We start from the raw sequence: 14,472 nt of genomic DNA on the forward strand, positions 1-14,472 counted from the left end.
CTTTTTCAATATCACGCACCGTATCAACCCTCAACCAATTTAATCCATTGAGCAGAGCTCTTGGATTGGTGTCATGGGTTGATCATGTTGATATGGATGTGATATTGAAAAAGCCATATAATATTCTCTATTTATCAATATTTGGCATCAAAACCTCCTGACACTTACTTTAAATTATAAGAAATTTACATATAGATGATAAGATGTGAATGAAGTTATTTGGTATTTTGTAATGCCTACTAATGGAATATTTCAAAACAAATTATGAAATGTTTCGATCACAATACTGTTATATCAGAAATTATTGTGTGCATTTATTATTGCGATTTTAGACAAAAGTGTGAGATTAATCATTGCATTTTCATGAAAATCTGCATACAGATATATGCATTATATTTGAGAATGCAAGTTCTTATTAATGTGATATTCACCTAGTCCTATTATTTGCATTAATAAAAACCTTGAAATAATTTCTGAATTTACAGAAGTTATTTAACCATAAATATGCCAAGAACAACTAATGTACATGTCACATGAAAAGGTCACAGGTAAGACAACTTCAAAATATCTTCTACCTTGTGCATGTTGTATAATCAGGAAATATACACAATTTGTTGTCATCATTTGATCAGTGATTGCAAGTAAATCATACACAGTACATCTACTGTAAATTCAGAAATTATTGCGTGCATTTATTATTGCGATTTTTGAAGAATTAACAAAAATGCGAGTTTGATTATTGCGATTTCAGGAAAAGCTACGTACAGATATATGTATTTGATATCAGAATGCGAGTTCTTATTTTTGCGATACTCAAGAAGTCGTGTTATTCATATTAATAAAAACCTCGCAATAATTTCTGAATTTACAATAGTAATATGTATACATCTTAATTTTTCGTTCAACATACATACAGTAATACATAATACAAGTTTTAAATGCAAAAAAAAACAAAACAAAAAACAACCAACATGACCCAAATATTTTTTCTACAAACACCAAAAATATTTCATTTCATGTTATATTATCTACCAAAATTGATTTTTAACATTGAAGTACACAACCGACTAAGCAGGTTTACATTAATCGTCAATTTAAATTCCAAAATAAAATTTTTTCAGAGAAATTCAAATGCCTCTTCCCTAATATGTCTTTATGTTAACTTAAAACATGTAAAACATTTCACTGTTTATCTGAAATTATCACTGGGCAATGTTCAAATAGAGTTGTTTAATTTTCTAAGACAGGTTCCCAGCAACGAAGAGCAATCAATGGTTGAAAGTAGACATCGTATACCTGTTTATTCTCGTGGACGATTTCATTAATATTTTAACAAGTAATTTATTCTGTCAATAATAATATTATAATTTTGTTTCCTTCTCCTTAAAGAATGTGTCTTAAGACTGAAGCAAACCATTGAGTTTAGGGTGCATCATTTGAAAAATAACTTTGTTTTGGAAGTTTAAAGTCCCATTACTCTTGAACAACAGAAGCGAAAACATATCAAAAAGTATACAGTGCTCCAAGACCACTATTCTTAATACATGTAATTGATAAAAATTGAAGGAATTCATTTATAGGCTCCTTGAGTATGACATAATTATACCAGATTGATGGATGGACATCTCACTCACTCACTCATCCTATTCATGCCTGTCAGCACATAAGGCCTCAACCAGTACTCGCCAACGATATACCATAATATGTCTGTCATTGACAGGGGTAAACAATTCAACCTTGAAAAACCATGGTTAACCCTCTTATTAAAATTAATGACATTAATTTTTAAATTCTGCATTATTATGTTGCTCTCATTTTAGACAAGTTTCAATACAAATTCTATTGTCATAACTGTTCCCTTTCATGACTTGTCACTTGACTGATTCCCTGTCTGTTTTTTAGTATTCCATTGCACTATTTTTATGTCTGGTTTTCTCTTTGTATATGGAATATGCCCGGCTAGTTCAAGTCTCCTCTTCAGATCACTATCAACAGCTTTCAGAAAAATAGTTTTTGCTTGTGGAGTTTTAGCAGTTGTGTCTTTCTTATCCACTGTTTTTGTATTTATTTCTTGGTTGTAAATAGGGACTTTTTTCTTCGGTATTGTGCCATCCTCACTTGAAGGTGTTGACTTAAAGGGAGGAAACTCTGATTTGGATTTGTAAGATGTGCCCAGATTACCACACTTCTTTGGACTAATATTCAAATCACTTTTACATATTGGAATTGTGTTGACATTATTTGTTGGAAGACTTAATTCCTTCTGTAATGCACTACTGTCTTTGTTTTGAGGATTTTCAGAATTTTGTTTGTCTGCAAGATTTCCCAGATTTTTTTCATTTGATTTAGGACTCAAAGTATGCTTAGTTTTGTTTGTATCCAGGTCATCATGACCTTGAAATAATTGATTTGACTTTGCTGTCACCACTTTGTCTGGTGAAACTATTACATTAAGACTTTTTTTCTTTATCAGCAATAAATTTCCCTTCTCAGATGGCACTGTTTTGACAGTGGCCAATGTCAGAGGTTTATCTGGAATATTTTTCTTGGATGAAGCTTTAGATATATTCAGTTTATTCCCAGCATTGTCAAGATCCTCCTCTTTTGTTATGCCTTTCTTTGGAGAATTTTTTACACTACCTTTACTCACTTTTACATGATTAGAATTGGTCTTTATTAATGTTTTCTTTTGAGAAGTTTTTGGGGCAGTTGTTGTCTCTGTTTCTTTACCTGAACCCATTTCATCACTTGAAGGCTCTGTTGTTTCACGACCAGAATTTTCTGAAACAATACAGTCAGTGTCTTGTGACTGATTAATGTCTTGTTTTGTTAGATTATCTTGTTTAATGTCTGTATTGCCTTCAGTATTAAGATTTTGATTTGATTTCAACATTGCATTATTTTTTGATAATTTCCTCGGTTTTGGCTTGTTACATTGCTTTTCGATAACAGAAAATAATTGCAATCCAATTTCATTCAACTTCGTTTTCATCTTCATTCTTTGCTGTTTCGTTAAACTGTTCTGAAATTCATGATCAATAACATGTGAAATAGGAATTCCAAGGTCAACTGACACATTTTGTAAAACAGTTTCTATGTTTTTTGTCAAATCTGATTTTATCTCCATCCATTTTTTCTGCATACTAGAATTATCCTCATTTTCTACTGATACATTATGCTGTTTCATTTCAAGTTCAAGTTTTTGTGAAAGTTCCCTTTTAATTTTTTTCAATCTTTTTTGTGGATGAAATAGAACTTTTGGCTTACTTTTGTTGTTTGATTTTTTTTCTAAACTTTTAACTGAGTTAATTCCCTTAGATGGTTCTGGTGTTTTTGTGTGTTTAACCATTTTTGACTTTGAAGGTGAGTTTTTACACTTCATCTTTATTCTAGCTTCAAATAAATTTAATTTACCACTCTTCACGCTTTTTACTGACAATTTTCTCTTCTTTGTTTCAGGTTCTTCAACCACTTGAGTGTTGTTATAACTTTTTGTATTGTCACATTCCTTCATAACTTTCTTTTTCCTTTTTATTATACTATTTTTTACAACCTGACTTTTTGCTGTTGTTTCCACTGTAATGTCATCACATTTTGCTCCTGTTTCCATGGCAACATTGTCACATTTTGCAACACTATCTATAACTGACTTGATAGACTCGTCAGAACTCTTTCTTATTTTACGAACCTTTTTGACATCATCAAATGTAAATATTTTCTTTTTAATATATTTCCTTTTTTGACGAACTTCTGCATTTTGATCAATTAGCTTTTTCTTAGATGATAAAGGACTGTTGGTACCTTTCAGTTTTTGTGCTGATTGCGCTGATGTTTGTTTTTCAGTCTTTTGATTGACAATGTTATATTTCTTTGGAGATAAGGAATTTGTAATTATCTTGCTGCCAGCTTTCTTTTTGGGAGTCAATGACTCTGGATTATTCTTATCGCAAAATTTGTTTTCTGTAACCAAATCTGAATTAATCTTACAAGTATCCTTCTTTGAAGTTTCTGAACCTGACTTAATTTTGCTGCTAGATTTTTTGGGAGTAACAGAACCTGAATAAGTTTTATTGCTAGCTTTCTTAGGACTTTCTGAATGTAAATTCATCTTACTAACAGACTTCTTAGGTGTAACAGAATCAGATTTAGGTATAGATTTATTATTCTTGCCTTTATTTGACTCCAAATTACATTGCAATGATTCTTTTTCTTCATTTTCATTATCAGCATGATCAATTTTAGATTCTTCTGATATTTTGTCATTTTTCGTTTCTTCTGTGGATGGCTTTCTCTTCTTAATATATGTCCAGCAATGATTTTTCCTTCTCCATTTTCTTTTCATCCCTCTTGGCCAACCCTTCTTTCCTTGGACATTTTCCTCTGGAATGTCTGTGAAACATCGGTCTTCTTCTTGTTGTTTAAGTTTCGTCATCATTGCCGATTCTTGCTGTTTGTCATTCTCTGTTAGTAACCCTTTAGAAACTTTATCTTTTTTCACTAAACAAAATGCTTTGTAATGATTCATAAGTGTTTTTGGATAAGAAAATCCACGATTACAATATAAGCAAGTATGCTTAAGTTTTTGGTGAAATGTGTCATTCACACTGGATTTCATGACCTTCAAATCCTTAAATTTGTCCTTGCCATCACATTTCTTCACATGTCTCTCCAATAATGATATAGAATTAAATTTTACACCACAACCTCTACACTGATGTGTATCTAAAATTTCCGTCAGCTCTCTACGTCGTATATGATTTAATGGATTATAAGCCATTTCTGCACTTTTTTTCCTTCGAATGATCTTCAAAGGATCGAACTCCATCTTTTCTGGTATCTTAAAAGTTTTTAAATTTTTTGTACCAATCAAATACTGCTTTTTTGGTTTAGACACAGTGTCATAAGATCTGACATCAGTAGAAACTGAAGTATCTTTCTTCATTTTCACAGGAGAACTGACTTCATTCTTAATTAACACTTTATGATGTTTACGATATCTTTTCTTATATTTGGGTTTATTTTCTGACGATTCTGATCCCTCTACTTTAGGAGCACAGTTAATTATATGAATCCTCAATCTATCCACGCTTTTAAATGTTCCTAGGCAACGTGTACAGTTGTAAGTTCCCCGATCACCAACACTTTCTAATGCCTTTCCAGTGACTCCTAGTACACCTCTATTACAAGGCTTAGAATAAAACAAATATTCAATTTCATGTCCTTGTTCTACTTGCAAATAATGGCAATAAATGGAAGGGTGTTTTTTCCATTGATGTCTGAGAAGTCGGTCTCCATCTTCAAACTGTTTTTTACAAACGGAACAAACATAAAATATTATCCCATGTTTTCCGAACTGTATCTGTTCATAATCATGGAATGGACTATGTTCTGTGTATTCGTTGTCATCACATGTATCAAATAATTTCATTTCCTCTCCATTATTTGTAGAATTTTTCTTTGACAAAGCTAATCCAGTAAAAATATCATCAGACTCATTTTCTGAGTCGGTGAACAGTTCAAGGGACATAACTCCAGAACTTTCACTGATAATGCTTCCACTTGTAAGTTCATTCTTCTTTGTTGCTACATGGTCATTATTTTCTCTCTGCTTACAAACATTGCTATCTATATCTGTTCCTTCAAATTTAACCTTAGATTTCATATCTAATGTTTCCTGCGTTGCTTCATCTAGCTTATTTTCCCTAATAGGTTTGCTACTTTTACCATCAGGCATTTTCATTTCATTGCTTTGCATGATGTCATTAACAACAGTTGGAATGGAAAATCTTTCAGAATCTCTGGTCTCTTTCAGGGCATCAGCAATATGGGCTAATGTTTTTAAATTAATGTCATCTATCGGACCATTAGAAGTGTTTTGTGCTTTTTCAACTTCTTTTGCTAATTTTTGAATTAGCTGACTAGCATCAAGTTTATAAGCACCACCAAGAGTCAAATTAAGTTCTGGTTCAGTTTTCTCTAAATTCAAGACAGCCGTTTCATTTTCTTTTCCTACTGTGGATTTCTTGTCTAAAGATTTTTCTGTTAAACAATTGGTTGGACACATATCACAGTTTAATGTATCCTCTTTGGTTTCAAGAAATTCTGTTTTATTTTCATCTTTATCGTCAATTAACTGAAGACATTGTTCAAAATCTAAATTATCTTCCTCTGAATAATGTTGCTTTAATTCCTGATTCACTTCAGGTGAATTATCTTCATTTGAATATTGTTGCTTTAATTCTTGATTCACTTTGAGTGAATTATCTTTGTTTGAATATTGTTGCTTTAATTCCTGATTCACTTTGAGTGAATTACCTTTGTTTGAAAATTGTTGCTTTAATTCTTGATTCACTTTGAGTGAATTATCTCCCTTTCCATCACATACTAAACTATTTAATTCACTCTTTATGCCAGGTTTTACCTGTGTACAATTTTCCTCTGTTCTTATGTCCTCCTTCCTTGTAATACTATCTTGTTTAGTTTCCATCATTCCTTTACTTATTAGTTTAACGTTTGATAACCCCTGACCATTAAACATTTGACCTTGTCTCTGTATATCTATCAAGAATAAATCGGCATGTTTTATGGCATCACCAGGTTTTTTATTAAAATATTTTATTGATTCAGGTTTTGTTTGTCCATTTTGTTTATGTCCTGTCTGTTTATTTTGTTCTGACTCTCCCTGATGAGCATTGACACTAGACTTCAGTGATTCATCACAGGCTGTTGGACTGCTCTCTTCACAAGATTTAGTATTGTGTTCAGATGTTTCATGTGTTACCAGACTTGTTTGTTCTGATATTTTAGAGACTGCCTGAACACTGCACAGAGATATTGCACAGTCTTCCTGGCCATTTTTTTCAGATCCTTCTTTTACTTCATCGCCTTCAAGTCTGTCCAAAACTGTCCTAGACAATTCAGTTTCTCCATGGTAAGTGTCTTCAAATCCCTTTTCACAATGTTGTCCATCACATGTACTGATAGTATCTTCTTGAACATCTGGAGTAAGAAAAGCCTTGCTCTTTACCGATTCATCCAGACATTTACTACTTTCTGTCTCTTCAGAACAATCTTTCATAGCAGTCAGACACAAATTTGAAGACTTATCTTCTTCTTTATCAGCACTATGTTTTATAACAATCTCACAATCTACACTGCCCATCTCCTCCGATTTATCTTTATTTTGTAAACATATGTTTTCATTTGAATTGCCACTGACAGTAACTGTCACATTTTCTGATAAAAGACATTCTACAGTGGGGTCATTTGTATTGTTTGACTTTTCAGGAGACATTTTATCTTCTTCCGTTTCCTTTGCATTTTTATCTTCGTCTTTTTCATTTCCATTAGTATTATCTGATTTTTCAGAAGACATTTTACCATCTTCCTTTTCAACAGTACTGTCTATGGAAACTTCAGCCTCACTTATTTTCTCTGTACTGTTATCATTTTTTACATATTCAACGGGTTTATCTCTTTGCTCTTTTTCTTCATTATCTTTCACACTGTTATCAATGCTCTGTTTGTTTTCCCCATATTCCTTTATCAGCGGACTGTCGCCATGGTTACTATCATTTTTACTAAATTCAGCCAATGCAATCCATTCAGAAGAACTCCTCCTTCTTGTACATAAAGCAGGTGCTAGATCATCAAACACAGATTTATCTATTTTATTCTCTAAACCTGCTTTCATCTCATCTTCATACTTTTGTTCAATATATTGAAAATTCTCATAGATCAATTTTGAATTGTAATTTGGTGGGAAATTAAACTGTTCCCATTTGACATCTGCCTTTTCATCACTACTTCCTTCTTCCTGTTTTACTTCTGGTTCTGCATCATAGTTGTCTATATTGATGTAAGATTTATAATTACTTAGAGAGTCAAGTCCACCATCTATGTAACTGTTTAAATTGTCGGCAATATTTGATGCCACATTTGCATAAAACTCTTGAATAGATTCTGGCGTTTCGTTTATGACTTCCTCTTCCATTTTCTTTTTTTCAGGTTCTTTTAATCTCAAGCTAGATTTCTCAGTTTTAAACATTGTTTTTGATTTCTCATCAATCTGAACTACTAACATGTTTGGTATTAGTGTTGATTTTTCATCATTTTTAGAACTTGCAGTCTCTTTATAATCTCTATGTGCCATTCTCCTGTGTCGACACATGTTAACATATGCAGAAAATCTTTTCTTGCAAACAACACAAGCAAATTTGAACCTTGAACCTTGACCCTGGTCAGCCAGAAATTTACCTTCACTTTTAGTATTAATCCTTTCATCAATATTACAGTCTTCCTCTTTACTATCAGACAATTCCTCCAGTGGAGTCTCCTGTAAATCTCTTAGCTGTTTTAATAATTTACGTAATTTCACGGCGGCTTCTGTGGCTCCTTGGTCCCGATTTTTTAGCAAGTTAAGCATTCTCTCCTTGTGTTTAATTGGATGTTCAAGACGGATATGTTTACGTAACGTTCCAACATGACTGAATTTCTGTATACAGTATTTACAATGGACAGTACTGCCAACGTGAATCACCATGTGTTTTTTCAGGTTGGTTTCATTAGGGAAGGTCTTTCCACATATGGAACAATCATATGGTCTGTCAGCTGAAAAATACAAAAAAAAAATAAATGATAATTTAGGAAAAGTAATTTATTTCTATTCCGTTATATTTGGAATTTCCCTATTCTATTTCTATCTTTAGACTTGTGGTACAAGTTTGGCTAGTATGTAAATCAGAAGTGGTCTGATGTTACTGTTGTTTTCTGCAGGAATATTTCGAGGGCGGTAGTACGGGTGGGGTTTTATAGGCATATATAAGTCCTGATTACGTTTGATTATTATCGATGTGCTCCAGTAACTTTGATAGACGAAGTTAACGTTAAGCTCTGCATAATATATTACAGTTATGTTTGTATTGATATGTATTTAGAGGACATTGTGAATGTATATAGATGGAATTGTGGTATATTTTTGTAATTTGTAAAATGTTTACAAGATATTAAATGTTGTTTCGCTGAGAAAATAAGAAAGTTACTGCGAGCAAACAAACCTAAATTATGACTTGTCTCTTATTTAGCCATGTATTTAGTATAGAAATGTTTTAAATTCGGACGAATTCATGAGGGAGAATTTAAAGTCTGGGAATGTTTTTTGAAGTCAATTTGTACATTTGTTTTGCTCTTAAATCTCATTAATCTTCAGAATCAACTTTGATTTTTAATTTAAATCATAAAATGATTACCATGACATGCCTAATAGTCTTTTTAAAGTAGAAACAGTATAGGTCATATTAAAACAGTTTGAAGTACTATCCTCATTTTCTAATTTTACTTACTGTAAATTCAGAAATTATTGCGTGCATTTATTATTGCGATTTTTTATGAATGGACACCAATGCGAGATTAATTATTGCAATTTCAGAAAAATCTGCATACATATACATGCAACAGATATCATAATGCAAGTTCTTATTATTGCCATACTCATCCAGTGGCATTATTCCCATTAATAAAAACCTTGCAATAATTTCTGAATTTACAGTACTTTAATTAGCAATTTACATACATGTATACTGCTGTTTATAAGGGATTGTAAATGTCTAATTTTTCCATTTGTGCACAACAGGCAGTTTAGTTTGAAATTTACCCCTATTGAAGTGCCAAACATAAACATGTCAAACTGTCCTTTCTTAAGTCAAAATAAAACCTAAACATCGTTGGGCAGCTATTCCTGCCGTACATCAAAATGCTGTATGAAATACTGTCATATATTATTGATGATAGAGAAGTAAACAGTCTTCAATTGCTTTAAATTTTGTGTGATTAAATAAACAACATGTTTGTTTTCATTTGCAAATATATACTTTCAAATTCATGTAGTCAATTTGCCCTTGCTACTGTAGTGTATGCCCTTAAACAAATGATTTTATTTTCACTTATTTTTGTGATTTGAAAATTTCAGTAATCACCTATTGAAGCGATTTTGATGTTTTCTTTGACAGTCAGGAAATACTTATGCAAGTCATGAATGTAAATAATATTTATTTGTATAAATAAATTTGTAGGATTTAAGATTTCCTTTCAACATGTTCAAGGTTTGAATACTCTTCCCTTAACCTTCTAAAATTTACTTAAACAAGTAATTATTTTTACAACCCTTTAACATGTTTAAAATCTTTAGTTTTGGAAGGTCAAAACATGCCTATACAATTTTTTTTCTGGTTTTACCAAGTTATAAAGGGACATAACACTAGAAAGGTTAATGACATACTGCCAAAATTCACACTCTGTCTGTGTGTTGTGGTTCATAGCACTGTGTCTGAGTTTCACAAAATTTGCATTAGACAAATTTAAGTTAGAGTGCACAAAAGAAAACATTTGCAAAAATTTGCAATTTTCCAAGTTAAAAAAGAGGCATAACTCTTAAAATTGTAAATGACTCACTACCCAAATTTAAACTATGTCTGCATGTTGTGTTTCTTAGCAATGTGTATGATTTATATAAAATTTGGATGATTAAAACTTCAGTTAGAGTGCAGAAACGAAAATGGGAAGGACAGACAGAAGGACTGGCAAGAGTGATTCTTAATGTCCCGATTGCCTACTGTGGGGGGGGATAAAAATCTGTATATTTAGGGAGGTACCATTTGATTTTTATGGGGGGGGGGGGGCTAGGATGAAAAATTTTGTCCTGCATTTTTTTAGTTGTAATCTCTGTCCTGCCTTTTTATTTTCCACTCTATTCGGTCCTGCATTTTTTTTATTAGTTTATCCTGCATTTTTTTACATAAATTGTCATCCTGCCTTTTTTTTTTTTTGCCAAGTTGCTCATCCCCCCCCCCCCTAAAAATCAAATGGTAGCTCCCTTAATGGAAAAACAATGTGAAATACAGATTTGCCCATAAATGACAAGTAACTTGATGATATGGGAAAATACCAAAAATAAACATACAAACAAATGTATTAATGACATTTATCATACATGTATCATTGGCATTTAACTTACATGTATGGATTTGGTGATGCTTTTCTAAGTTTGACTGATATTTGAACTTCATTGGACACAGCCTGCATTTGTATGGTTTTCCATGGATATCATTCTGATTAAAGTGACCCATGATGGCCGGAGGGTTTTTATCTTTCTTCTTCTTAATCTTTTGTCGACTATCTTCATGGACAAGCTTGTGCCTTAACAAATTCTGATGGAAAGTAAATCTCATCTTACACTGGTCGCAGCCAAAGAATTTCTGGTCAGGAGTGGCGGGATGATCTTGTGTGTGTTCTGTAAGAGTTTGTAGAACATCAAAGAGTTTGTTACATATACAACATCGGTAAAGTCCAGGTGTATTTACACCACTCTGATCACCATAGCTCTCCAACAGAGATGTTCCGCTTGCTAATTTAGCCAAACATTGATTTAACGAGGATTCCTCATTAGCATGCTTAATGTCAAGCCATTGCTGAGCTGGAACTACTAAACAATTTGCTAAGTCTGCCTTGCTTAAGTATCTGCAGTTAATATGGTTTCTTAAATAATGACGCTTTAAACTGAATGTATGTCTATATATCCCTGCACATATATCACATTTATAAAATCGTCTCCCATTTTTAATAACAGCATAACTTTGTAAATGTTCAAATTGGTATTCCTGATTGTGGTTGGGATATGTCCATGAAGCCTCTATTTCAGCTAGTTGTCTCTTTTCTTCAGTTGTTTTAGGTCTTGAAACCAATGCATCTCCTTTTGTGTGCTTAAAACTCTCAGATGAAGTAGAAGATTCTAAGTCTGAAGGACTGTCAACTACTCCACTTCTGTTTATTACAATTAGCTCTGTTGATTTTTTCCTCCCTTTTGTTTTTTGGCCAGCAAGATTAGCTGGAGATTTACTTTCACCTGACACTGGCTGATCACTTTTGAGTTCTCCTTCCACTAAACTCTTCTTTTTCTTCCTCCTTTTCTTAGGAACACCATCAGACAAATCATCAAGCATTGCCTCATTTCTTTCAGCAGCTTCTTTGTCTGCTATGATTTCAGCTTTGGATCTCCGTCTTCGTTTTGGAATTAGATCAGACATTAAAATGATATCATCGTACATCTTTTTCTTTACCCTATGCCTTTTCCCTAATACAACTCCATCTTCAGAAGTGTGAGTTGTAGTTTCCTCTGGGGAAGCATCAACTTCTTTCTCAGGTTCAAATTCTGTTATTTTCACTGAAATAGAAAAATATCATATATAACTCATTCACTATATCATGTATATATATATATATTAAGATACATGAATGTGAAGAATGGAGAAGAATATTTGTAGTGAAACAACACAATTCTGCACACATATATAATCATTATTTTTCTAATGGGTTTTATTGATCAAATGACTATCTACTCAAAGGGGAGATCATTTTCTTTACAGTCCAGAACATTTAATTCACAATCCAGAAAAAAACATTATTTTACAAAATTTCAACATTCATTTCTTTATAAATATTCAGGTAATTTGAAGACAGTGGACAATGATATAGCATTATTGAAGGTCTGGATGGGGGGGCCTTTATTTCTGTATTCTTTAATTTTTTAGGCCATTTTTTTTTATTCCTTATTCTTTTTGTCCATTATTCCCTATTCTTTATATTATAGCACCTCATTATTCTTTATTCGTAATTTTTTTTGGTCCATTTTTCTCTATTCTTTATATTTTTTGGTCCATTTTTCTCTATTCTTTATATTTTTTGCCGATTATTCTCTATTCTATAAACCCCCATTGACACCCTCATTATTGTCAGGAATATAGAGACTAGGACAACTACTGATAAGATTCAGGATTTGTTTGCTTGTTGCTTGATTGAACAACTTTTTTTAACTTCTAAAATCTTCCTTTTTGTTGTTTATATGCAACATTCAATACCTAAATTTGACTACATTCTGTACTGTTTATCATATCTTATACCTGGTCTGTCTGGTGACTTCAGTGGTGACCTCATTTTCTTCTTTCTACGTTTTTTGAATGGTTGATACCATGTTAATAGCTCCTCCCCTGGTTCTATATCCTGTAAAAAAAAACCCAATAAAACATCACTTATATTTAAGAGAAAATACCAAGCAAATGCATCAAAAGAAGAAACAGAAGACTTAATCCACAGAATAATATATAAATGAACATATTTATCCTGCAATCAGCCAACTATTGTACAAATAACAGCTACAGTAATAAATTTTTGCTTTATTCGTACTTGTACAAATAAAGTCTCCTGTTACCCCGCTCAAACGGTAATGTGAGTATTTCTTTTTGCGTAACAGTTCATTTTGGGATTCTCTTCGTGGCCACATTTAAACTATTTCGATCAAAAATCAGAGACAACTATTTAGATTTAAAGAACTAAAGATTCAAGTGCCGGATGTAAATTACAGGATAAAAACAACTTATGTATATTATCGAAAATATAAAATGTGTTTGTACTCACTACGAAACAGGGAAAATGGAGCTTGTTCTGTTACTTAAGCTCGTACAAATAAATTTTATACAACAATGTACATATATTGTATAGTTATCTTGCAATCGACCTTTCTACTATACAAATACAGGTGTACAGATATTATGAAGGGATAAACATACAGTATTTGGGTATAGTCTCCTGGTATCCTACTTATGTTGTGAGCGAATGGTTATTTTCAAAATTTTTGGGTCCTCATTGCTGTCCACTTTTAAGTCGTGTTGATTTTATTCAAAAACAAATGCAACTGTTGGGAAATGAAAAACATATACTTTTATGCGTAAATGTTAAATTGCATGATAAAACAATATTCTCGCTACCAAACAGGAGAAAAGCTTGGTGAGTCTAGCTTTTCTTGCTGTTTCTAAAGCTTGTACAAATAAATTTTGTAATTTCTTACAGTGAAAAAATACTGTCTATGTAAAAAAACATTAAAAAAACTTTCAATATGAAAAGATATCATGGAATTACATTCAAACTTCAACATATGTTAAAAAAGGAAAAGGTCAGATGTTATCAATTCATGTGTAAGGACATTTACAAGGAAAGTCTAATGAACCTTTCATTTGAGAATAAAATAGTATACTTCCCTTTAAATCTATTAAAACTTTGAAGTGAGACTTTGGACTAGTAGAAATTAAAATAGGAACATCTGGGAACTCATTTTTTTTTACATTTGCTGAAATCAATAAATAAAGAGCTGCTGAACCAACCCTTCTATGTTTTGTGCTGGTAGAGTTCCCTTAAGTGGATACTACATGGTATTCAGGGTTGTCAGATAAAAAGATCAAATACCACTAGATTGACAACAACACTTAATATGCAGTTTACTTAAGTGTTGTTGTCAATGTAGTGGTATTTGCTGAAATCATCAAATAAAAGTCTAAAGAATTTTCACATACTGTGTTTATATCATTTTATTTTTACTCACTGCTTCTGTTAACAAACAAAACACAAATATTTTACAATTAATGT

General features: G+C 32.1%; 1 protein-coding gene across 4 annotated transcripts in view; it reads right to left on the bottom strand.

The window, feature by feature from the left end:
* Positions 1–335: 335 nt before the first annotated feature.
* LOC127719556 (uncharacterized) overlaps positions 336–14,472 on the bottom strand; it is a 36,868-nt gene continuing 22,731 nt past the window's right edge. For 3 of the 4 annotated variants that reach the window (XM_052225770.1, XM_052225769.1, XM_052225771.1), the window contains exons 7-9: positions 12,954–13,053; positions 11,012–12,217; positions 336–8,610 (exon numbers count right to left, since the gene is read on the bottom strand). In XM_052225770.1, the coding sequence (XP_052081730.1) occupies positions 1,862–8,610; positions 11,012–12,217; positions 12,954–13,053 (8,055 nt within the window). In that variant the 3' untranslated portion in view covers positions 336–1,861. The remainder of the gene's footprint in view (positions 8,611–11,011; positions 12,218–12,953; positions 13,054–14,472) is intronic. The other variant, XM_052225773.1, reaches the window with a different exon arrangement.

The sequence above is a fragment of the Mytilus californianus genome, unplaced genomic scaffold, assembly GCF_021869535.1.
Source record: "Mytilus californianus isolate M0D057914Y unplaced genomic scaffold, xbMytCali1.0.p SCAF_11, whole genome shotgun sequence".
In the NCBI taxonomy this organism is placed as follows: domain Eukaryota; kingdom Metazoa; phylum Mollusca; class Bivalvia; order Mytilida; family Mytilidae; genus Mytilus; species Mytilus californianus.